We start from the raw sequence: 24,681 nt of genomic DNA, 5'->3' as shown, positions 1-24,681 counted from the left end.
CTGTGCGTAATCAGCGGCCAGGTGATTTGCCTCAGCCTCCCACCCTGCCATAAAGGTCTCCCCCTTACTGTCCCAGAGATTGTGGAGCAAGCAGCAATAACAATGGAGACATTGGTTTGGCTGAGGTCTGAGCGAGTCAGTAATGTGTGCCAGCGTGCCTTTAAACGGCCAAATGCACATTCTACCACCATCCTGCACTTGCTCAGCCTGTAGTTGAACAGCTCCTGACTACTGTCCAGGCTGCCTGTGTATGGCTTCACGAGCTATGGCATCAAGGGGTAGGCTGGATCCCCCAGGATAACTATAAGCATTTCAACATCCCCAACTGTTATTTTGTGGTCTGGGAAGTAATTCCCTTGCTGCAGCTGTTTAAACAGAGTAGTGTTCCTGAAGACAGGAGCGTCATGAACCCTTCCTGGCCATCCCACGTGGATGCTGGTGAAACGTCCCTTGTGATCCACCAGTGCTTGCAGCACCATGGAAAAGTACCCCTTGAGGTTATGTACTGGGTGCCCTGGTGCTCCAGTGCCAAGATAGGGATATGGGTTTCATTTATCGCCCCCCCACAGTTAGGGATCCCATTGCAGCAAAGTCGTCCACTATGACCTGCACATTTCCCAGAGTCACAACCTTTTGTAGCAGCAGCAGCTTAGTGATTGCTTTGGCTACTTGCATCACAGCAGCCCCCACAGTAGATTTTCCCACTCCAAATTGATTCCCGACTGACCGGTAGCTGTCTGGTGTTGCAAGCTTCCAGAGGGCTATTACTGCTTGCTTCTCAACTGTGAGGGCTGCTCTCATCTTGGTATTCTGGCGCTTCAGGGCAGGGGAAAGCAAGTCACAAAGTTCCATGAAAGTGCCCTTATGCATGCGAAAGTTTCGCAGCCACTGGGAATCGTCCCACACCTGCAGCACTATGCGGTCCCACCAGTCTGTGCTTGTTTCCCGGGCCCAAAATCAGCGTTCAGTGGCTAGAACCTGCCCCATTACCAGCAGGATCTCCAAAGCGCAGGGACCCGCAGTTTGACAGAATTCTGTGTCTATGTCCTCATCACTCTCGTCGCCACTCTGCCATAGCCACCGCCTCCTCGCCTCGCTTTGCAGGTCCCGGTTCAGCATTGACTGCACGAGAGTGCGCGAGGTGTTTAAAATGTCCATGATTGCTGTCTTGAGCTCAGCAGGGTCCATGCTTGCCACAGAATGGCGTCTGCACAGTTCACCCAGGAAAATAGGCGCGAAACAGTTGGCTGCTGCTGCTTTCACGGAAGGAGGAGTGAGGCTGTATCCAGGAGCACCAGCGGCAATGTTTTTTGCCCCATCAGGCACTGGGATCTCAATCCAGCATTCCAATGGGCGGGGGAGACTGCAGGAACTATGGGATAGCTACCCACAGTGCAATGCTCAGGAAATCGACGCTAGCCTCGGTACATGGATGCACACTGCCGAATTAATGTGCTTAGTGTGGCCACGTACACTTGACTTTATATAATCTGTTTTAAAAAACCAGTTTCTGTAAAATCGGAATAATCCCGTAATGTAGACATACCCTCAGACATAGGTTAGAGGTTTGTTACAGGAGTGGATGGGTTGAGATTCTGTGGCCTGCATTGTGCAGGAGGTTAGATTAGATTATCATAATGGTTCCTTCTGGCCTTAAAGTATATGAGTCTATGAGCTGCCTGTTAAGCACTGCGCAGGTGCTTGGGGCTGAGGCAGGAAGAGATGCCTCTCCACAAGCCCCGTACCTGCCGTGATGCTGCTCCCCAAACTCAGCCCAGTCCCGCACCTGGACCTGCTGTGGGGAGAGAGAGTGGGCTGGGGAGGAGTCCTCTCTCTCTCCACCTTAGCCCTGGGGGAGCCCCACTGGACCCCAAACCCCTCTCTCCAGCCCCATCCCAGATCCCGCGCCACCAGCTGGAGCCCTCACCCCCCCTTACCCCAGCCCTCTGCCTCAGCCCTGAGCCTCTCCCACACTCTGAACCCCTCGGCCTCACCCTGCCACATGAATTTTGTTATGTGTATCAGTGTGGAGGGGATGTGTCACATATCACCTCCATATTGGTGTACATAACAAAATTCATTCCACACATGGGTGGGAAAAATTAGAGGGAACACTGGCTCTACTTGCTCATCTTTTTTGGTGATACTTAGTAATCCTGTCATTTCTTTTAGTATAACTGATGGTTTAGTTTGGTTTTCTGGGGGGGGGGGGAATGGGGGCAAAATACCACTGTTTGTAGCAGTAAAAACAGAACTTTAATTGTAGTTCAACTTCCTGACCTACTTAGTATTGTCCTTTGGCATAAAAGAGTAATTAAATTACAATCACTCTTCCACAGGAAATGTGAAGGGCAGATATGTGCAATATAAATGAAAGGGAACATATTTTATATTAACTTGATAGATATGGATGATAAAGTCTGAGTAGTCTTTCTGGTTGTAATTTAAGCATGATCCAGACTATAATAATATCTAGCTCTTATGTAGCACTTTCCACCAGTAAATTTCAAAGTGCTTTACAAAGGCGGTAGATATCGTTATCCCTCCTGGGGAACTGGGTGTAAGATGGTCATCATCAGTTCTGATGATTTGTAGAAGCTGACTTTCACAGTATCTGATTCTACTGTGTAATGGAGAGCATTTCTTAATTTTGAAAAAGGTTTAGATTGTAGGTTCTGTTACAATTCCAAAAGCGATGGAGTAAGAGCTGGTTGAGGGAAATGTATACTCATGATTATAGGAGCCTTGTGTGTTGAATGATTTATTGGTTCACTCTTGTTTTGGCTTCATTTGTTAGGAAATCCTGCTATTGGAATTTTGAAACATAAGGAGAAATATTACACTTTCAGTTCCAAGGAATCAGCATATGTTTTTGCCCAAAACCCAGATATGTTCATTCAGTTGATTGGAGAAAAAGCAAAAGAATGTGCTGAACTTATTCAGCTGCTTGAGCTTCATCATCAGTTTGAATCCCTTGCTCCTCATTCACAGGTATTCACTGCTTGCATCCCCTGTTGAATAGGTGATGTGACACTGACCTAGCTGTCCTTTTGATTCACTGAAAAGCGCTGGGACCTGGCCAATCTGGAATTAGTGGGACATAGAAAAAAATGTGTTTTATGGAGAGAATACTTTGTCTGAGGACATATGTAATCCTCTATCCAGCAAAGAGAGTACAGTATGTGGGGATCCAGCAGATCCTACTCTTTGGTGTGCAGATGATGGGCATCACCTCTGGGAAATTGTTCATCCTTAAACTCTATATGTGGGAGGGGTAGGGCCACGGAAATTCAGTGGTGGCAGCATTCTCCCATCTTCAGTCCAGAGAAATTCTGTGGATGATGTTTCCTGTCCCCCCTTTGTAGGAATCGTTTGTATAAGGGAGGAGAGGACCCTGTGTAATTAAACATTGTAGATGAATATGAGAAACTTGGTCAGCACAAGTTGGAGACCCTTTGTCCATCCCTGTATATTGTAATAGGGAAAAAATGTTATTTGGGGAGAAAAATCATAGATGATATTTTTAAAATTAATATGTTTAGCATATGGGTGTTAACATTGGTGTCCTGGACAAATTCCAACTTGGACAACTGCATTCTGCTTTTTAAATTCCCCCTGCAGTTTCAGTTAGATATTGTATTCTTCATTTAATTGTTCTGTGTATTGTTAAACAGGTGCTAGGCTTTACCCCAGAGGTAGCTACTTTTCAGCAACCCCTGCATAAATTTTGTACAGTAACTCCTCACTTAAAGTCGTCCCAGTTAACATTGTTTTGTTATGTTGCTGATCAATTAGAGAACATGCTTGTTTAAAACGTTGTGCAATGCTCCCTATAGTAGGGCAGCTGCCCCACTCCAAGGTAAAAGGGATTAAGAGCAGCTCAGGGAGGCTGGCGAGGTAGTTGGCCCTAAGTGTGGCTGGCTTAATCAGGCCACAGCTAGCCTGCATAAAAGGGCTGTGGAGCTAGAAGACAGAGAAATCTCACTTTAGCACTGGAGAGAGAAGGGCTCGCTGCCTGGGAGCAAGATACCTGAAGCAGAGCAGTGCTGGGGAAGGGAAAAGGGAGCTCCAGCCTGGTAAAGTGTGTGCGCGTGCATGCGCGCACACACACACTTTTGTCTGGTGAAAAAAATTTCCTTGGAACCTAACCTGCCCTATTTACATTAATTCTTATGGGGAAAGTGGATTTGCTTAACATTGTTTAGCTTAAAGTAGCATTTTTTTCAGGAACATAACTACAATGTTAAGCGAGGAGTTACTGTATCTTAGTTTAAATCTGTAAAGTATTTTAGGATCCTCTGGAATGACAGATACTATATGAACATAAGATGATTATTGACCACTAGTTACTAAAAGACTTCTATATTTTGTAGTCAAGTCTTTAAAGCTTTCAGTATTCTCAGATTCCTGTTTGTTTAAAAAAATACTGTGCTGTGTCTACATGTCATTTTTTCCCCTGTGACTTATGGATTCTCCTAAGAAATACCTGTGTCTTCATCCAGGTCAGAAGTGGAGACAAACGTTCAGTGAAACCAATTACCAAATGCGACAGCAGTACTCAGACTGACACCCATATATTGCCTCCAACTATTGTGAAGTCCTATGAGTGGAATGAATGGGAACTGAGGAGAAAAGCCATAAAATTGGTTTGTATCAGTCTATGGAGACACAAGTTCCTGTAATCATTTGTTTGATCTTATTTCACTGTATTTCATATTCCTGTTTCAAAAGCTTCCCCCCCATTTTTTTTTAAAGCAATATTTTCCTGGCTAGATCCATTGGTTCTAAAGTCTGAGGCACTCTTTTAAGTTGTAGGATTCTTTCAAATAATAGTGAATTTTTAGGGTGCTACTCTGTACTAAAACAGCTTAACTAATACAGACAGCTTAACCATTTGGAAGTTATGTGCTATATCTTACCTTTGTAGTACAATGATACAAAAAGGGCTAAGATGATTTAAAAAAAAAGTTACTGCAAATGAAGCTGTATACATTAATAAATATTATACCACCAAGTCACAAGGAAAAAAAGTTGTAGTAACTGTAGTAAAGTGTGGGTAAAAACACCACTAAGAGATTATAAAACTACAGAGAGTGAGTTGAAGAAAATATGCTACATGATTGTATAGATGAGAGAATCTGTAATAACTGTCCCTTGTATATGAAAATGTGTATTGAGCTTTTTCTTGCCTTTTGAAGTCTAATTTCAGACATCCAGTGAAATGTGTAAATTTTATAACACTGAGTTGCGTATTCTGGCCAATAACAAATTAACTGACTGCCAGGTTTGCTCACAGCAACATTAATTTACTATCAATTCGCGGGCCTGATCCTGCAATGAGTTCTGCTTGAATAGACCAAGATGGAAGTCACTGAAGGATTGGGGCCTTAATTTGTTTCCTAGTAAATTATTTTTCACTTTGTCCCAACTCCTTCCATGTTGACTTACATCATCCAGTTTGCAATTTTTTTGTGCATATTTTGCACAGGACCAATTCCGAGTGTAAGATAGCACAACAACAAAATAAATACATTTTTTGTGTTGGATGTAGAATGTTGAGGCAGGTTTTTCAGGTATCGTTACTTAATCTGTAGAAGTATATGACCTGCTGTTAGAAATTGCAGGTATGTCCTTAATATTCTGGCTGTAAATTTAAAAAAACACACCCCAAATAATAAGTGCCTTTCAAATAATTTTTTTTTCCTTACAGTCTGCACTGCATACTATGGTTTCAGTTGTTAGATTCATGCAACATTGGGGTAATAGTCTCATCTTAAATCTACACAGAAGATCTCATCTCTGTTATTCTGATCATTCTACCTGCCATGAGTTCTGCATAAGTCATGTAGGCAGAGCAGACTATCAGAATAAAGATCCACTTTGCGGAACTGAAAATGGAATTTTATCCTTCTTGATTATCCATCAGTTTGTGTAATTTGTTACTGTTCTCCCTCCTAGCATTATCCTATAAGACCTTTGTTTTCCAAATTGTATATTGGGACCTTTGTTTTAAATTGTATTTTAAAATATAGAAACATCAGCTCAAATCCATTAGAGCAGTAGACACAGACACTACCTCCTCATTATCTGTTACCCTGTTACGGAGGGTTTTTACACCCAAAGCAGTGGTAGCTTAATTGTTTTATTTTAAGCAGTGTTAGGAATAAATTATTGGGAACACAGCTGAGAGATTGATAAAAGTAAGCATGCTTTTATTTAAAACTACTGTTTATTAGTTTTAAGCATGTATAGACATAAGCAATAGGTTTAGAACATTTTAACTAATTATTTAAAATTAGAGGTGGTGTTGAGTAATTAGTCGCAGGTCAGCAATGGCAAGTTGCCTTTTTGCCAAGAGTAAGGTGTTAGGAAAAACGTTTTTCAGAATAGCTTTAGAGAACAGTTTTAAAGTACATTTTTATTTAGTTTTCTTATAATTAATTTTTAATTTTAATAAATTAATAAAATATTTTAATACTTTGTTATAATAAGGTTTTATGTTAAACACACTTAACCTTGAGGTCTTCAATTATTTATTTTTAGTTGGCTTTTTTTTTTTTGGTCATTGTTTGGATTAGCAGAAACTGCAAGCCTGCAGCTAGTATTTGACTTTAGGTATGGATACACTTGCAGCTGTACAGTGCTCCCGTGGGAGCGCTCCCGTGGGAGCGCTTTGAAGTGTGAGTGTGGTCGCGGTGCCACAGCGCTGGGAGAGAGCTCTCCCAGCGCTGCAGGTACTCCACCTCCCCGTGGGGATTAGCTTACAGCACTGGGAGCCGCGCTCCCAAAGTAACAGATCATTCAGGTGTAAACAAAGGGGTTTGTCTTCAAAATTCCTGCTTGTTCAAATTAACCCTTAGCTAAGGGTACAGAGCAGACTCATTAATCTCTAAGTGGTCTCTGTGCCACTAGAGAGGCCAGAACATCACATTCAAGAGGTGTGTGGGTTACATATGTCATTGTATAACCTTTGCGTGGGCTAGAGTTCACGTCATTGCTCTTCTCCAGTGCCTAAAACCCCCCCAATTCCTACCTGGAGACCCGGAGTTCAGTCTCTAAGGATTTTCAGGAAGGATTGATGTGTACATTCAACCACCATAAATTAATAAAATAAAACAATATGGCTGCAGTTAGCTTGATCAAATTCTGGGGTTACATATGTCAAAGTTAGACTCAGGACTCACAGTTTGTCAGACCACTCTGTTCTATTAGCACAGCGCTCTGCTAATAACATCCAGATAATGTGAGCACCATGCAAGACACAAACTATCTTATTTATACAGATAAAAGGGCGAGCACTTAACAAGATAACAAAGGAAGCAGAATCTGATAAGTTTACCAGGGCTAGACATGCATATCTGATTTCCTTACTAACTATTACCGATCCTCTGTTAATGTTTCGCCATTAGCACCCTCGTTTATACCTAATGTTTCTTTTCCTGGCACCTGTATTTCAACATTTCTTATTTCTGCTTAAAGGTACATACAACATTTCTTTAATCCATTCTTATTTTTACAATTTAATTCATTCTACTTTCACAATCCCTCCTTTTGGTCAAGCTCACCGCCATGACCAAAATTGTACTGGTTCCACAAATCAATCATTCTTTATTTCTTCATCAGTGATATTTAAAATCATCATATTAGCACTCTGGTTTGGGGCAGCTATCTGGGTGACACAATTCTGGATACAACAGGAGATTAACTGAAAGCATACAAAAATCACTAAGATTCCCAGCAGGATAGCTAGGGCTCCCTGAAACAACCAGTTTCCTATGCCAGAGAAATTGAACAGGTTACTTAGCCACTTCCATAAAGAACTCGACTCTTCATGGGGAAGATATGCGATTTGTTCTAAGTGGCTAGCGCAATCTATTACCTCATTGGTATTATCAGGTATAAACACACAACATTCTTTTCCAATGAGAGCACAGATCCCTCCTTTGGCCGCCAGCACTATGTCTAATGCCTGACGGTTTTGGAGGGCCACCTGTCGGATTGCCCCTGTTTCTTTGGCCAGGGTTTTTAAACTTTCTCTGGTTTCATTTGCCATTATTTCAACTACTGCTTGTAACCTCAGGAGCCTTTATTTAAAAACATTTTAATTTTTGTAAAGAATCAAGATACCTCTTAAGAGATAAATGCTAAATCCCAAAGCCAAACAGCACTAATTACCTGGGTCTTGCAAAAAGATCTGTCAGTTTTGCAACTTTGAATTAAAGAGTCAAATGAGTTTTTAGTGGCATTAAAAACAAAAACAAAACCAATTTATCTCACACCTAGAAAACAGGAGTTTTACAAACCAGATGTGTTGGTTTAGATTCTTAGAACTTTACATATTTTCACAGACAAATAGATACATACCCATTTTCTTTTCTTTAACATTCCTTTACACTGCTTTGTTTTTACATAGCTGTATATATATTTGGATTATTTACAGGCATTCTTCTGGAAAAGGGCCCATTTTCCCTTCAGAATGGCTGCAAAAAAACCAAGAATTCTCTCTCTTCAATGTGGTCCTTTTTTAACATTTTCCACAAAGTTTAACTGCTTAATTCTCTTCAGCCTCTGTAGAGTTAACTTTTCACTCTCTTTTCTTAAATCACTTGTTTATGTCCCAAAATGACACCTTTATCACCTCAGATTTCACCATTTTAAGTATTGTTCCAGGGGTTCATGCCTGCACTTACTGCTTTTCTTACTCCTGACACTATTCCCTTAGGGCTTTCAACCTGTTTTTCAGTTTCTTTATCTGTTGCTTACCTGCTTGTCTGGGCCCGATCCTGCTTTTTCCAATGAACCGTTTGTGAGTGATATTGTGGTCATTTCACAATTTTGAAAGAAATGTTCATGGAAAGGGACCAGGAAGGGCGGGGACTAGTTGAGGAGCCCACCCTCCTTGCTGAATTGGTAGTGGAACACTAAAGAATCAGTTTTTGAGGCAGACAACAAAGGGGAACAAAACAAGGGGCTTTTTGTCCTTTTTACAAGGAGATGGGAGTATGAAGGGGGTTGGATCAATCCGGGGTTTGGAGAACGGGGTAAAGGGGAGCGCTCAGTCTGGTGGTGGGAGAGGAGGCTTTTAATAAAGCTTTTAACTTATTATTTGAATATTTGAGAGAGGCGAGTTTTGATTTTGTCCACCTATGATTTGCCTCTTGCCACCCCTGCATGAAACAATTAATCTCTCCTTTAGCCAATTTAGTTTTAGGTTGGCCGAGTTTGTCTTTTAAGACGTCCACTCAGTCTTTGTTTCAAGATTTTAACAGCGGCCACTGAGTTTTGGGATCCCCCTGAGTTAGCCTAGACCATTCTTCCAGAAATTTACAGGAGTCTGGACCCTTTTTACAGGAGTCCGGACCCATACTAAATACATAAAATGAGCCGGCGTTCATTTAGGGAACTGTCCCGACTTAGACGTCTGGTTACCAATACAGGCGGACTTCACACACCAATCACACAAGGAAATTCGGGTTCATCAGAGCGATGCCCAGTGCAACACACAAAAGGAGCCCACAGGCTACTGCCTCAGTCACCCTTGCTTTCACACCAGAGGTTTTACCCAAAGTGCGGTGCGGCTGCGATTGTGCAGATTCTACTCTTTCAGACCGCGGGGACAGGAACCCCTTGGTTGGCCTATCCCCGGACGGAGACGGCACCCAGACTCAAACACTCCACAAGAGGACAGATAGACACAGAGACAGGACAGTCCTCAGTCTGGAAAAAACACAGAAATAATTACCTAACCAGATTCCTGATGTCAGATCCCGGGATCCCTACCAGAACAGAGTAGGAACCAACAGGTTCGATGGTGTAGACCTCACTGTGGCTGTGCGCCTTTCTGCTCTAGTGGAGGACCACTCGGGCCAAATGCCCAGGTGCCGGCTACCACGGTCATCCTACAAAAACAGTCAGGAATCACACAGCCCCAGTGAAGACATTTGCCATCTCGGTGGAACCTCCAAATTGTCAAAGTTAGACTCAGGACTCACAGTTTGTCAGACCACTCTGTTTTATTAGCACAGCGCTCTGCTAATAACATCCAGATAATGTGAGCACCATGCAAGACACAAACTATCTTATTTATACAGATAAAAGGGCGAGCACTTAACAAAATAACAAAGGAAGCAGAATCTGATAAGTTTACCAGGGCTAGGCATGCATATCTGATTTCCTTATTAATTATTACCGATCCTCTGTTAATGTTTCGCCATTAGCACCCTTGTTTATACCTAATGTTTCTTTTCCTGGCACCTGTATTTCAACATTTCTTATTTCTGCTTAAAGGTACATACAACATTTCTTTAATCCATTCTTATTTTTACAATTTAATTCATTCTACTTTCACACATACCCCTTAATTCCAGGGTAACACCCCACTCCTTAAAGGTGGTATATTTTTAAGATTAAGACCTATACATATGTGTAACAAGTTTAGTGGGTTACTCATGAAGGCCCAGCATTAGGCTCAAGGCTTTTAACAGGGACAGAGCAAGAAAGTTCTCACTGGCACTTTTAGATTTTACCACTGATTTTTGTCTTGTTAAAGACCAAACTTTATGTATTATTTTTGGGGAGTATCCATGGTCTATAGAACCACTGGCTTTGGAATCAATCAATTTTATTTAAATTTTTTTTATTTTTTAATTTATCATGTTAGTACTAGGAATATAGCAACCAACGCTAGTTGAAACATTTGAATTACCCCAATTGGATGTAAGGCCAGATTAAGAATCCTGGTTGTGGTGGGGGAACATCCCAACAATGTCTTTTACCAATTGTGTTTTGAATTTTTGCTAGCCCTTTTAATTAATTGTTTAATTTTGTTAGTAGCATGGTGGATGGTAATCATGACCTTGCATGCCTTTTGCCTAGCAACTTGCAAACAATTTTTAAATAGGGATGCTTAAATAACATTTTTATAACAATTACATTTATTTTCATGGGTACAGGCATTGCATTAGAGTATAAGGTGTATTTTATATTTAATTGTCTGTATTTTAATTTAGGCACTTGAAATTTAAAATTATTTGTTAATAGCCACAAGTTGATAATTACCATAAAAATCAATGTTTTTATGGATTATATTGTCCACATAATGATTGCGAGCACAGGGCATTAACTTTTAAGGCATATATAACTATTACCCACAAAAACAATTACACATTTATTTGCAAAGGAATTTATGGCAAAATGGCATTTTTTGTTATTTTAAAATATATATGTTGTTGCCTGCAGCTGGTGGAAGTGGTCCTTTTTTGGGGACTGCTTAATTCCAAAATAACAACCCATGTTATGGTTTGTTTCATACAGTCCGACAATAACAACTTCATGCCATGTAATTTATATCCTTTTACATCAATGCTAATATTAACAGTTCACTGGAAGGGGGAACAAACAGACAGTTGATTTTAAAATCCTGGTTCTACAGTATGAAGAATTCACAAAAAGCTTTTTTGTAGCCTTTTCCTCAAAGGTTGCCACAGCAGATTGGTGCTAAAATGACATATTCCACAGTTATGGATTTGTGAAACCTGGGGGCGGTACATGTAAAAGAGAAAAATATGCATCATCGTAATCTATAACACTTCCATTTAAGAGAAAAATTATATTTAAGAATAAAATCTTTCTTATTCTGATTCTGTTTTCATATGTAGGCTAATTTGCGTAGGAAATTAACTCACTCAGTGCAGACTAATCTCAGTCATATGAGAAGAGATGACTCCACCCAAGTGTATCTGCTAAAGGATTTTGGTACACAGACTAAACTTGACAACTCTAGCAACGTACCCAGGCCACAGATTTTCCTGGCTGGTCTCCGAGGAGGATCAACCCCAACTACTTGTATGGTCAAAGTGAACTTAACCAGAGCAGTTGATGAAACCTAAATAAAGTTTAAAAGGAGACATACTGAAGTATAGTACATGTTTTAAAAAAAAATCCAAACAGATTTCTGAAGTAATGTATAGTAAACTGAATTCTATGTCCATTGATTCAAAGAGTTGTTGTTACACTCCATGGTTTCTGTTAGGAACAGCTAAATGGCATTAAGTGATAGTGATTATAAAAAGCCTGAAACATCCAATTTAAAAAAAGTAGAATCCAGGCATGGCTGTAAATTCTGAATTAAACTGGCATTTCTATGGAAGTGTGTGTTTTTGGAATCCTTTAATGTTTTAATACCCTGAGTGCACATCATAACACCACCCTTAGGAGTCTTGTCTTTGAAGTTTGATTATATTGTAAGAAGAATAACTGTTATGAGTTAGAGAGAACAAGGGCTAGATTCACAAAGGGACTTAGGTGTTGCAACACTATGCCTGGGTGCCTTGTTGCCTAGTAGAAATCTCAGCTGTGAGTTAGATGTCTTCCCAGGCTCCCCAGGCATTGTACGGGAAGAGTTAGGTGCCAAAGAAAGAGAGTCTCAGAAACCAGTAAGCCAGAAGTGAAATGCAGAGGGAAGGGAGAGGGTGTAGGTCCAGATTCTCAGAGGTATTTAGGTCCCTAGCTCCCATTGGTAAAGGCCTTTGCTTCTGAACTGAAGCACCTCCCGCTGCTCTGGATTCTCAGCCATGACCTTTGGAGTTAGACGACTAAACCAGGTCAGTCCTTTTTCATGAAAAATGAAAGAGAGAGATCCCGCTACTCCATGATAGCCCAGTGGTTAGGGCACTGACCTGGAAGACTCGGATTCAAATCCTTCCTTTGCCTGATTTGGGGCAGGAACTTGAACCAGGGTGGCCCAGGTGGGTGCCCTGACTACCAGGCTATTGGGTATTCTGGGCTGGGCCCCTCTCCAGCTCTTCTGGTGAAGCGTTTTCACTGTGTATAAATAATTAAATATTCACCGGGCTAGAGTGAGAGACTGACTCTATCACCCAGTTGTTAGGGCACTCACCTGGGATGTCAGAGAATGACATTCAAATCTGTGCTCCAAATTGGGCAGAGTGGGGATTTAAACCTGCATCTTCCACATCCCTGGTGAGTGCCCTCACCATTGGGCTATTGGGTATTCTGAGAAACACTTTCTTTCTTGCTGCCTTTTTTGTATGTGTTGGGCCCAAATCTGTAGATGTGCAGAGGAAGGTCTAGTTTAAGAGTCTTGTTTTTGGGCCACCAAAGCTTTCTCTTGCACTAGGGCTCCAAGCTGCTCAATAGCAGTGCGGTGGTGTCAGGACATAGGTGGTTTTGTCAGAAATTTAGGTGCCATGGAGATTTAGGTGCCTATGAGAATAGGAGACAGCTGAGCAGTGATATTGAGAATGTTAGTGGTATCTAAATGGTAGATTTAGGTGACTGAAGTGGCAGATAGGTACCTAAGTGCCATTGTAAATCTGACCCCAATCCTCCAATTCTTGCACAAACAAAACTCTCATTGACATGAAATAATATTAACTAGAGGAAAATCATCTGAACCCTTTGTCTATAATCTTCCCTTTCTTGGTAGAATCACTAAGAATGAAATGATAAATTGGCTCCAGCAGTACCAGATAAGGCAGTGTGCTTGACTCTTCCTAATCAAACTTTCTCCGAGGTATTTTCCCACTAGAATAATCCACAAAATTATAGCTAACACAGAATCAGAGATGGTAGTGTGCACCCTGACAGCTATTACACCAGTTTTCTAGGAATTCTAGCTTTCTAAGCATTTTCTGTATTCAGTGACTAAATAGTAGTGAGCACACTAAAAATGACTAGATAGTGGTAGACTTCATTGTAGCCTTGCAAAATTTTACTTTCCTGGTAACTTTTTTATTTTTACATCCAAGTAAAATATCCTTTGGGTTTCTGTTTTTTTTTTCCACCATGCTTAGGACAGGCTAGTAGAATATGTGCCTGGTCAAATGCTCCTGGTAATTTTACAATTGAGTGAAAATTTGTCTTTACTGTATGAGTCAAGATGCAACAACGTCTTAACAGTATATAAGGGTGAAGAAACAGAAAAACACTTCTCAAGAATGTTGGGGCTGATCGATGTTTAGCTCCTGTAAAATGTGTTGGGGTATGTGATTGTACAAAACCATGCTAAGTTTCTGCTCTATCCTTTTGTTCATGTGCTGCATTCAGCTCCATCCACAATGCTGGGCCATATAGGGAATAATCTTTTTAGAAATGTGTGATGCTGGCAGACCAGATGCCAGCTCATGCCGAGGCCCCTAGGTCTCAAATGAACACTGACAAATGCATAGACTTTATGAAATGCTTGTAGGATGCTGCATGTATTAATCTCACTTATAATATTTGTATTCCATTTTATATTATACTGAGTGTTTGCACTGCAACCCACTATAATCGTGTAAATCACCAAACAGGAAAGAAGCATTAACTAATGTAAAATACGGACTTTCTACAGGTGTTAGGTCCTGTCCACCAAATAAGCCATTGTGAAACATCAAAGAACAAAGACTTTGCATTCTTGTCCCTCCCCACCCCCACTAAGAGGAGACCTGCATATGAACTCATTCCATGAGTTTTAACTCTGGGAGCATAGGGGTTGACTGAAAAATGAGTGGGTGCTTAGCACCCACCAGCAGCCACCTTCCCCCTCTTGTCAACTGGCAGCCCCACCGATCAACTCTTCCCCTCTCCCTCCCAGCACCTCGTGCCCTCCGCAATCAGCTGTTCCATGGTGTGCAGGAGGATTGGGAGTAACCTGAACATTGTGATTTTTGGAGCAAGGGACCATCTGTCAGAAAGGCAAGCTTCCCTAGGTGGCAAGATAAGAGGCCTGTCTGTGACTCCATGGTTAGGCTGTTATAGTGCCTAAGAAGTTTACATTTGATACCTGGTTGGTGAAGTCTAAGTATAGAACTCACAACCAGTTTGGGGTTTGTGCCCTGCTTCTTGATGGTCTGCCCTGAGGATGGCACTCATGCTCTTTAGCCAGTCTAGACAGCTTGACATAATGACTTGGAGGGATTCAAATAGTGAGGCCTAGAGAGCTCCTTAGTGTCCTTCAAATACAAGGTAATTAACTAGGCTGTTGCCACACAGACATGATTGCACTGAAAACCCATATTAATTCTCTTTCCACATAACTAGATTGAAAGTTAGATCAAAAGGTACCTTGCCTATGTTTTTAAAGAAGGGGGCAAACCCATGTGAGGCACTTAATAAAAAAAAAAAGAAAATGAAAAAACTGCCTGAAGGTGGAATGGCTTATGAATATATTCTCTCCTCTTTTCTTGCGGCCCCAAACCTCTTTTAGCCATTACCATAGTGTGGTTGTCTAAGGCTGGCTGTGCATGTTGCTTTCTTCTCTGTATGTTCTCATGTGTACTTCTCCCCCACAAACTTAGCCAAAACAGTACCCAGTGAAGCCCTCCGCCCAGTTAGCTCAAATCCTGTGTGGACTCTGATATACCTTTGTTTTAAGTGGGGACTGCCATAAAGGAGATTAAGAAGGGCCAAGACTAGAAGAAGATGGTAAATAAGTAGATTGTATATGTCAGGTGGTGTTGATGTATTAAAATGTCAGTCTCCAGTTAACTCCTCTCACCTCCACAGCTGATAGGTGCAGAGATTTCTGACTTCTTAGTTCAACAGTCCCCAAACTTTTGAGGATTGGCCACCCCCCCGCCAGTTCACGTCCTGCTGCCCGCCCTCCCTCCCTCCCCCCCGCCCACCCCCAGAGCTGCGGCTGGGAGCAGGGACAGTGCACCGGGGCAGGGGCAGACAGGGTAAGGAGGACAAGGCTTTGGGTGGCTTGGGGGCCAGAAGCGGGGCTGCACCTAGGGGTCGAGGCTGGGGGCAGGAGTGGGGCCTGGAGCAGATCCGTGCTGAGGCTGGGAACAGGGCCAGGAGCCAGGGACATGACTGGGACGTGACTGGAGCAGAACTGGGAGTGGGGACGTGCTACCTCCTCACCCCTGAGGGGGCTGGCCTGGGTCCCGCCATGCCTCCCCTGGATGTTTCTCCATGCCCTGCTGGGGGGCACGCCCCACATTTTGGGGACCTCTGTCTTAGTCCCACGTCTATCATGTCAGAGTGCTTTGATCTTCTCTGCCCCTGGCACAACTCTTATCTTAAAAATTCTAATAATCCCTTATTTATTGTGGCTCATTCTGATTCCATTCCTAATTTAAGAACTGAAACTGTGACTACAATTAAGTAATATCAGATTGTAAAGTAATAATAGGGCACTGTCAAATCCTTTTATGCCAAGAAAAATCAGTATATCTTTAATTTACCAATTCTGACAAGAAATGGTTGGCCTTAATTATAACCTACAACAAAAATCTATAGCAATTTTTTTTTCTTTCCCTTCTATGGATTCTTCTCTTGGAGAGGGTAGGAGTGGCAGTTATGATGTTCTTTACTATACTGGTGCTGAAACTTTACACAGACTGAGGTGGGGTTTTGTGATTCTTAACTATTTATAAATCACTTTGAAATCCTCAGAGAAAATACTCTATTTAGTGCTGGCAAATCTGAACATGTGACAACTGAATAATAAACATTAAAAATGAATTCAAAATACAGTTTATTTGCTATTTCATTTATTCCTGAATATCAGTTAGGAATAGGAGATGCATACTTCAGTTGTGTACAGTTTGTGTTTAAGCATTTATACTTATTTGAAGACCAGCAAAAATTAATTTAAATTCAAATGCTTATGGTTGAGGAAACACCCAAATGGCAGTTTCACAACCAAATTCCTGTGATGCTCATAAAAACAGGTCTTGAATTCCAGAAGCCCAGATAAGGATTTTTAATCAAGAAACTGTCCTGGATAAAAATGTTGTTTATTTATATGTGCATAATAGTCTTTAGAACCTTTAAACAGGAATGTCTTTATACAGGCCCCAATCCTCCTCTCAAATAAGTAAATGGCAAAGCTCTTATTGACTTTAATTGGAGTATGATCATGTGCCCAATTAACTTTTTTTTTAAATATCCAGTATGCTGACATCTTTGTTATTGTAGGGCTGCTCATAAGGGCTGGGAATATAGATTAATTTAGTCTTTTCACTCATATTCATGTAAGTACAACCCTGAAATGTGGGATTGTACTAAGTATGTGGGACAGAACTAGTGGTATGTTCGAACTGTGTGTCAAAATGTGCAGTGGGAAATAGAGGTATGCTTCCAAGCTCCTTCCACTTGAAATGGTGCTCTCAATGGATTGTACAGCTGTTCAGAATATGATCACACAGTCTTTGCTAAGTTCTTTGGCCTGGACTCCCTTTCAGTCATGTTCATATATACCCCTGGACTCTATGGCGATCCTTGGTGGGGCTCAGATGCCATGCAGGGCTGCTTAGGCTTGTGTGATGAATTGGGGCTGTATCTGTGCAATATATAAATTCTGCATGACATTGTGAAGGTGTATTATGAAAAAGTGCTGTATTATGAGTGCCTATATGTTTATGGATCCAGGGCCTACAGCACGTACACCCCAGACAGATGCAAAGGGAAATATTTAAGGTTAATGACAGTGCTTAAATCTTACAAAGGTTATACAAAAAAAGCAGCTGCATCCTTATAAAAATAGTTTAGCTGTTTCCTGTGGAGGAGCAATGGAAAGTAGGAAAACAAAGCCAGGCCAGATGACCAGGAGTGGCTAAAAATAAACACACAGGAGCCAGACAGGAAGAGGGAGTGTGTGGGGAAAGAGAGCAAGATCACAGAATCTGGGCAAGAGGGATCCAGAAGAGAGAGACCATCCGGCATGTAGTAGCCTCAGAGGGTCCCGGTCCACTTTTGTGAGACCAGATGTCCCTAAGGATTTTGGACAACCAAAGGAACTTGGATCTCTGCCCCAGGGGCATAGCTAAAATTGTGCAAATGATGTAGCTGCACCAGGGTTACATGGCTATGGAGGCCCTATCAGATAAAGCAGCGTTCCAGTGTAGTGGGTCGCTACACCACTCATTCAAATTGGACCTGGCTGTAAGTTCTCAGGGCAGTGGGTGAGGGACTGGAGGCAAGTTTTAGGTGGACTATGGAGTGAATGAGGAGTGTTTGGGGAACTATGGGGTGAGGTGTTGGGGGTGAATGGGACACATTGGGGTCGTAGGTTGGAGATAAGCAAAAGTTTAGATTTTGGAATCGGGAAGGGGGCCCCTAACCTATTCTTGCATTAGGGCCCTAGATCCTTGTTACACCACTTCCCTGCCCAGAGAATGTGCTGAAGTGATGAGGAAACATAGGCAGAGACATTGCATTTAGTGCTTATTTTGTATGAACTGTACTCTCCTGTGCTTTACATGATTAAATATAAAAGAGCATAAAGGTATTAGACTGTACAAAGTGTGTGTGTGTGTGTGTGAGAGAATTTTTTCACAACTACTGTATGCTCCTGAGAAAGTAAAACTATGATAGGAGAGCCACACCTTTTGGGTGGAGTCCTGTGAAAGGGGTTTGTTTAACGGGTATCTTTAGGAAGGGAGTGCTGGGCATAAGACAGGTGGATTAAGGTGACCCATTTCTGAAAAGAGTCCGTGCCCAGGAAATGTGATAGAGAAGGCCAATGGAGGAACCAGTGCAGCAGCCTGCTGAGGCTTCAAAAACTTAACAGGAGACGCAGAGCACTCAGGGGATGCAGAGCACAGACTCTTGGATTCCCCTCACAGCTGGTGAAGTGCATGAGTAGGACGGAATGTTCACTAGGATCTCTGACATCTTGGTATCTTTTTGACTGGTGTTACTGATAGGGAATAAATATTGGTACCCATTAAAAATAATCCCCCAAACCCATCCACATGTGATGCCAAAATGAGCTGTCACTCAAAGTAAATTTTATAGATTGATTATATTTACCTCCTTTCTTTGATAAGCAATTAACTAGTTAACATTGATCAAGTATAATAATTGATAGCCCCAAATAATATTAACGGGGAAGTTCATATTTCGCAGAGCTGTTATTTCAGGCTCTCTGCAAACTCAATCAGATGTCACTGCATCAGTTACTCAGATCGCATTTTCAGGTTTTCCTAGCAACCACAAAATGAAAGCTGAGATTCTGGAGGACCGGAAAGCAGTTTGAGAGATGTGCTGATAAGCTGTACCACTACATACTGGCCAGACTGATCCCTGATTTCAACTATCAGGCACTGGGAACAGAATTTTCATGCAACTTCTTGCTTTAAAAAAAAATTCAAATTGAGCCCAAACCTAGATGCATTCAGATAATAGACTTCAAACATGTCTTTTCAGTAGGGCTGTCGATTAACCACAATTAACTCACACGATTAACTCAAAAAAATTAATTGAGATTAAAAAATTAATCACGATTCATCTCACTTTTAATCGCAATGTTTAACATTAGAATACCAATTGAAATTTATTAAATATTTTGGATGTTTTCTACATTTTCAAGTATATTGATTTCAATTATAACACAGATTACAAAGTGTACAGTGCTCACTTTATATAATTATTTTTAATACAAATTTTTGCACTGTAAAAATAAATAAATTGTATTTTTCAAGTCACCTCATACAAATACTGTTATTCTCTTTATCATGAAATGCAACATACAAATGTAGATTTTTTTTGTTACATAACTGCACTCAAAAACAAAACATTGTAAAACTTTAGAGCCTACAAGTCCACTCAGTCCTACTTCTTGGTCAGTCAAAAGCTAAGACAAACACGTTTGTTTACATTTACAGGACATAATGCTGCCCACTTCTTATTTACAATGTTACCTGAAAGAGAGAACAGGTGCTGCCATGGCTCTTCTGTAGCTGGCATTTCAAGGTATTTACGTGCCAGATATACTAAACATTCTTCTGCCCCTTCATGCTTCAGCCACCATTCCGGAGGGCATGCTTCCATGCTGATGATGCTCTTTAAAAAAAAAAAAATGCATTAATTGGATTTGTAACTGAACTCCTTGGGGGAGACTTATATGTCTTCTGCTCTGTTACCTGTGTTCTACCATATATTTCATGTTATAGCATTCTCGGCTGATGACCCAGCACATTTAAGAACACTTAGGCCTGGTCTACACTGGGGGGGAGGAGAAGGGGGGGAAATCGATCTAAGATACGCAACTTCAGCTACAAGAATAGTGTAGCTGAAGTCAACATATCTTAGATCGAATTAAAATTACTTATTTCGCATCCTTGCGGCGCGACTTCCCCATCAACTTTGCTTCCACCTCTCGCCGAGCTGGAGTTCAGCAGTCGACGGGACAGCAATTGGGAATCGATTTATCGCATCTGCACTACATGCGATAAATTGATCCCCGCTAGATCGACTGCTACTCACCAATCCGGCGGGTAGTGTAGATGTCCCCTTACACTGCAGACTTGGCAAAATGCAAAGAAGGCACCAATGTGAGATTTCTAAAGCCGGACACAGCACTGGACCCAATATTTAAGAGTGTGAAGTGCCTTCCAGTACCTGCGAGGGACAATGCTTGTGCAACCTGCTTTCAGAAGTCTTGCAAGAGCAACACTCTGATGTGGAAACCACAGAACCCGAACCACCAAAAGAGAAAAATCAACCTTCTGCTGGGGGCATCTGACTCGGCTGATGACAATTAATATGCCTCGGGCTCTGCTCTGGGGCCCTGTGGAGCAGCACCCAGCGCTGGGATAGAAGCAGGCCCCTGCCCTTGGCGCGCGGAAGCCCTGGGGCGGGGCGAACTGACTGGCCCCCAGAGCCGCAGCCGCGCACAGCTACGGGGAACGGGGACGCTAAGCGCAGACAGGCCTCGGGCTCTATGGTGACGCAGCTGGACGGCCGCTCATGCCGACCCTCGCCGCTCTCTATGGTCCCTGGGAGGAGCGGAGGGGGTGGTGCCCGGTCGCCGGCTCGGGTCCCACTGTCTCGCCAGTTTAAGCTGCGGACACCATGGCGGCTCCGAAAGGTGAGAGACTCGGTACCGGGGGGGATGGGAGAGCCCCCTCTCCGCGCGAGACAGATCCGCGGCGCCGCCTGTTCCTGCCCCCGAGTGGGAGCTGCCCGTCCCGCAGGGGCAGGTGCTGTCGGGACTAATTATCGGGGGGGGGGGGTGTCACGACTGGGCACCCCCCCGCCACGGTGCAGGCGCGTGAGGGGCCCGGCTGCGGGGGGGGCAGGGGATGTGTGTGTGTGAGCGGGCGGGATTGTCAGGCTATGGGGGGCAGAGGGATTAACGGGGGGGAGTGTGTGTGGGTAGGGGGGTGTGGGCGGGATTGTCAGGCTATGAGGGGCAGAGGGATTAACGGGGGGGGAGTGTGTGTGGGTAGGGGGGTGTGGGCGGGATTGGGTCAGGCTATGGGGGGCAGAGGGATTAACGGGGGGGGAGTGTGTGTGGGTAGGGGGGTGTGGGCGGGATTGGGTCAGGCTATGAGGGGCAGAGGGATTAACGGGGGGGAGTGTGTGTGGGTAGGGGGGTGTGGGCGGGATTGTCAGGCTATGAGGGGCAGAGGGATTAACGGGGGGGGAGTGTGTGTGGGTAGGGGGGTGTGGGCGGGATTGGGTCAGGCTATGGGGGGCAGAGGGATTAACGGGGGGGAGTGTGTGTGGGTAGGGGTGTGTGGGCGGGATTGTCAGGCTATGAGGGGCAGAGGGATTAACGGGGGGGAGTGTGTGTGGGTAGGGGGGTGTGGGCGGGATTGTCAGGCTATGAGGGGCAGAGGGATTAACGCGGGGGGGAGTGTGTGTGTGGGTAGGGGGGTGTGGGCGGGATTGGGTCAGGCTATGAGGGGCAGAGGGATTAACGGGGGGGGAATGTGTGTGTGGGTAAGGGGGTGTGGGCGGGATTGGGTCAGGCTATGGGGGGCAGAGGAAGGCGAAGGGGTTAATAGGGGTGGCGGGAGGAGGGGGTTAATGGGCTTTATATGATTCAAAACCCCCACTTGGGCTGTGGGGGTGCCAGAGAGACAAGTTAATGAGGGATGGGGCTGGCAATGGGGGGGAGGCCAGGGCATTATGGGGGAAGGGGAAATCTGTGGGTGTCAGATGAGGGTTAATGGGTGAGGGACACAGATATAAAGGGTCGTTATTGACTTAAAACTAACACTTTCTTTTATTTACTGCCAGCCTTCGAATAGTAAACATTTTCAAATGTACTCTTCATACTTGGGTTGTTGTAGCTGTTTTGCATTTTGCAGGTCTTGGCTACAGTGGTGCTTTACAGCGCTGCAACTTTCTCGCTCAGGGGTGTGAAAAAAACACCCCCCTAAGCGCTGCAAGATACTGCGCTGTAGTGCTACAAGCTAAACCCGATGAGGATGTGGAGTCCATGCAGCGCTGGGACCACACTCACACTGGGACCACACTCGCACTTCAAAGCGCTGCTGCGGCAGCGCTTTGAAGTTTTAAGTGTAGCCATACCCTCAGAGTGGACAATGAAACTGAACTGGTTTGATTTCCCTTTTTGGTCATGGGCACTTACATGTTTTCAATAAAACTCTAATATTGTCATGGAAACTTTCTGTTTGTACATTGTAAATCATCTGGTTGTTGCAAAATCTAAATGTTGGTCCTAAAGCCAATTGATAGTGCCCTTTGAAATTGCATAGGGAAGTATATGAGTTTTTCTCTCTCCAAGGATATAGTTAATTTACATGATTGCAGCAGCGGAACGTGTGAGTTTACCTTATAGAAATACGTTATACAATAAAAGGCATCACTTAAAACAAACAAGGTGAGGTACAGGTTTAATCAAATCATTATGATCAGTTCACTTGCAGTAAACTTAGAACACTCATTCAGTAATTAACAGAGAGCAATAAATTTGTATAGATCACACTACATTTTTTCAAAATAATGGAAACAAATTAAAATCTAGAAGTTGTAAAGTGCACAATGCAATTTTACTAAAGTTTGTCAGCCAGGGTACCTACATATATGCACTGTGTCCTCCATTACAACATATCACATTTCAGAAACCTGCAGAGAGGTATTACAGAAGGTTTTATTTATTAGTAATAATATGTAACTCTTTTATAATGCATTTCATCAGTAGATCTCAAAGCACTTTTCAGAGGAGGTCAGTATCATTATGCTATGGGCCAGATTCTGCCATGCTTGTGTTGAACAGTATCTTAATGCAATAAGCAGGACTACTTGTGTACTTGTGACAAACTGGGGTTTGTTGGTGTTACAAGTTGGGGCTCCTCCGGCATTTCAACTGGGAAGACTCTGAAGCTCGGGATGCGCTTCCTCAGCTAGGGGAAATCTGTAACCCACACACCACCTGGGTGTGTGTTCTGTCCCACCTAGCAGCACCGAGACCACTTAAAGAGAGAGATGAAATGAGTCTGCTCTACAGCCTTAGCTAACAGCCAGTTGTCTGTAGCTCCAGAGGTCCCTGGTTCAGTTCTGCCCACCAGCGACTGGGGTCTGTTGGCATTACACTTGCAGAATAAGATATCGCTCAAACTGAGAATATATGGCAAATCTAGTTGTAAAACATTACTAGATGATGCGTTAATGCAATGGTTAAGAGTTCTAGAGTCATTTCTGAACCACTGGAAAATTTTAGATTCTGGACTTTTCAAAGGTGCCATGCAAAATATAGCATTAAAATACTACTTAAGAAATTCTTTTAACTAAACATAAATTTGAATCAAATCAAACCAAAATGGCAGAAAGGGGAAATAATGCTGCCACAGAAATTGTAAAAATGATCAGAAAGAGAGTACGGGAGGAGATTTTCACTTAAACCTTCAAAATTGGAGTCCTGTGTTGGAAAACCAAAAGCACTTGTTTTTATATGATTCAAAACCTTACTCTTCCTAATTTTTATGTTTTAATGTTGTCAATTATAATTCATATATACAGTTAAAAAATCTGTCCAACACTACTTTGGTTGCAGTGAGCTATTACTGTTAGTACTTCTAACAGGAAATTCCAGGATCATGGAAAGATTGTCTTCTCTTCCGCCCCTTCTCCCAGATAGTTTTCTTGGTCCACCATAGAGAGAAAGGAAGAGTATTGCAAACAATAATGCTGTGTTTGCATAAGGAAATGCGAGGAGCATAAAACACAAAAAAATCCTCTTTTTCGACTGGAGAGACTGAGCCCGGGTCAAATTCATCCCTGCTGTTACTCCATTGAGGGCCGTGGAATCAATGTCAGTTTCACCAGTATTAGTAGTAGTACCTGATCCTCTTCTGCCAGAATTGAACTGCATATGTGAAAACAAGGATAAAATCACTTTTTACAGCTAACAAAGAGCTGTCTCACATCTTTATAATAACCATTAGAAAAGAATTAGTATTGGCTTGTTTGATCAGAGATCTTTAGAAATTATATTTCTAGAGTTGTGTGCTGCATTATTACGATTTAGTATGAACACAGGACTTTTCATGTACTTCATATGTAATGGATACAGTTAGGGGTTTAGATCCAAAATCTGACATATTTTAGAACTGTTTTAATCTGGTAAGGCATATCCTTTGGATTTAAAATTTTAAAACTCTCTCCACGCTGTTGCCAAATAATGTTAAAAATAGAAAAGCCATTCTGTGTGTAGCTCAGTAATCCATTTGACCTGTTGTTGCAGACAGGTAGTCATCCAGCCTGCATGGGAGTTAATTTACAAATCCCTCTTGCAGAGGTGTTCTAATTCCAGTTTAGGGATGCTATTACACAAATAAGGAAATCACGTTCAGTGTCACAGTGTCTTTCGTTACGAGAGCTATCCTGCATTTTGGCCATGTTCCTGACCTCATCCTGCCACGCTGGCAATTGGTCCTATAGTGTAGTTAGTGTCTACCAAGGGAAGCTTTCTATATT

At 42.6% G+C, this 24,681-nt stretch overlaps 3 protein-coding genes and 1 long non-coding RNA gene across 10 annotated transcripts in view; 3 read left to right on the top strand and 1 right to left on the bottom strand.

Annotated features, from left to right (window-relative positions):
- Positions 1-11,912, top strand: part of CFAP206 (cilia and flagella associated protein 206) — a 46,826-nt gene extending 34,914 nt beyond the window's left edge. For all 7 annotated transcript variants that reach the window (XM_050950123.1, XM_050950122.1, XM_050950120.1 and 4 more), the window contains 3 exons: positions 2,798-2,991; positions 4,503-4,646; positions 11,658-11,912. In XM_050950123.1, coding sequence (XP_050806080.1) covers positions 2,798-2,991; positions 4,503-4,646; positions 11,658-11,888 — 569 coding nt within the window. In that variant the 3' untranslated portion in view covers positions 11,889-11,912. The remainder of the gene's footprint in view (positions 1-2,797; positions 2,992-4,502; positions 4,647-11,657) is intronic.
- The window catches only part of ORC3 (origin recognition complex subunit 3), a 260,786-nt gene that overhangs the window by 47,219 nt on the left and 188,886 nt on the right, over positions 1-24,681 (top strand). The gene's annotated exons all lie outside the window — the stretch shown is intronic.
- Positions 19,366-20,603, bottom strand: LOC127049442 (uncharacterized). Its single transcript, XR_007773988.1, has 2 exons — positions 20,218-20,603; positions 19,366-19,794 (listed from the first exon to the last, which is right to left on the bottom strand). It is a non-coding gene; the product is annotated as an uncharacterized LOC127049442 (long non-coding RNA).
- SLC35A1 (solute carrier family 35 member A1) overlaps positions 20,666-24,681 on the top strand; it is a 39,082-nt gene continuing 35,066 nt past the window's right edge. Inside the window, exon 1 of the mRNA XM_050950172.1 lies at positions 20,666-20,821. Coding sequence (XP_050806129.1) covers positions 20,806-20,821 — 16 coding nt within the window. The 5' untranslated portion in view covers positions 20,666-20,805. The remainder of the gene's footprint in view (positions 20,822-24,681) is intronic.

Source organism: Gopherus flavomarginatus, chromosome 4, assembly GCF_025201925.1.
Source record: "Gopherus flavomarginatus isolate rGopFla2 chromosome 4, rGopFla2.mat.asm, whole genome shotgun sequence".
Classification (NCBI taxonomy): Eukaryota; Metazoa; Chordata; order Testudines; family Testudinidae; genus Gopherus; species Gopherus flavomarginatus.
Note: the sequence above shows the minus strand (reverse complement) of the source record. Positions and strands in the feature narration are given on the sequence as shown.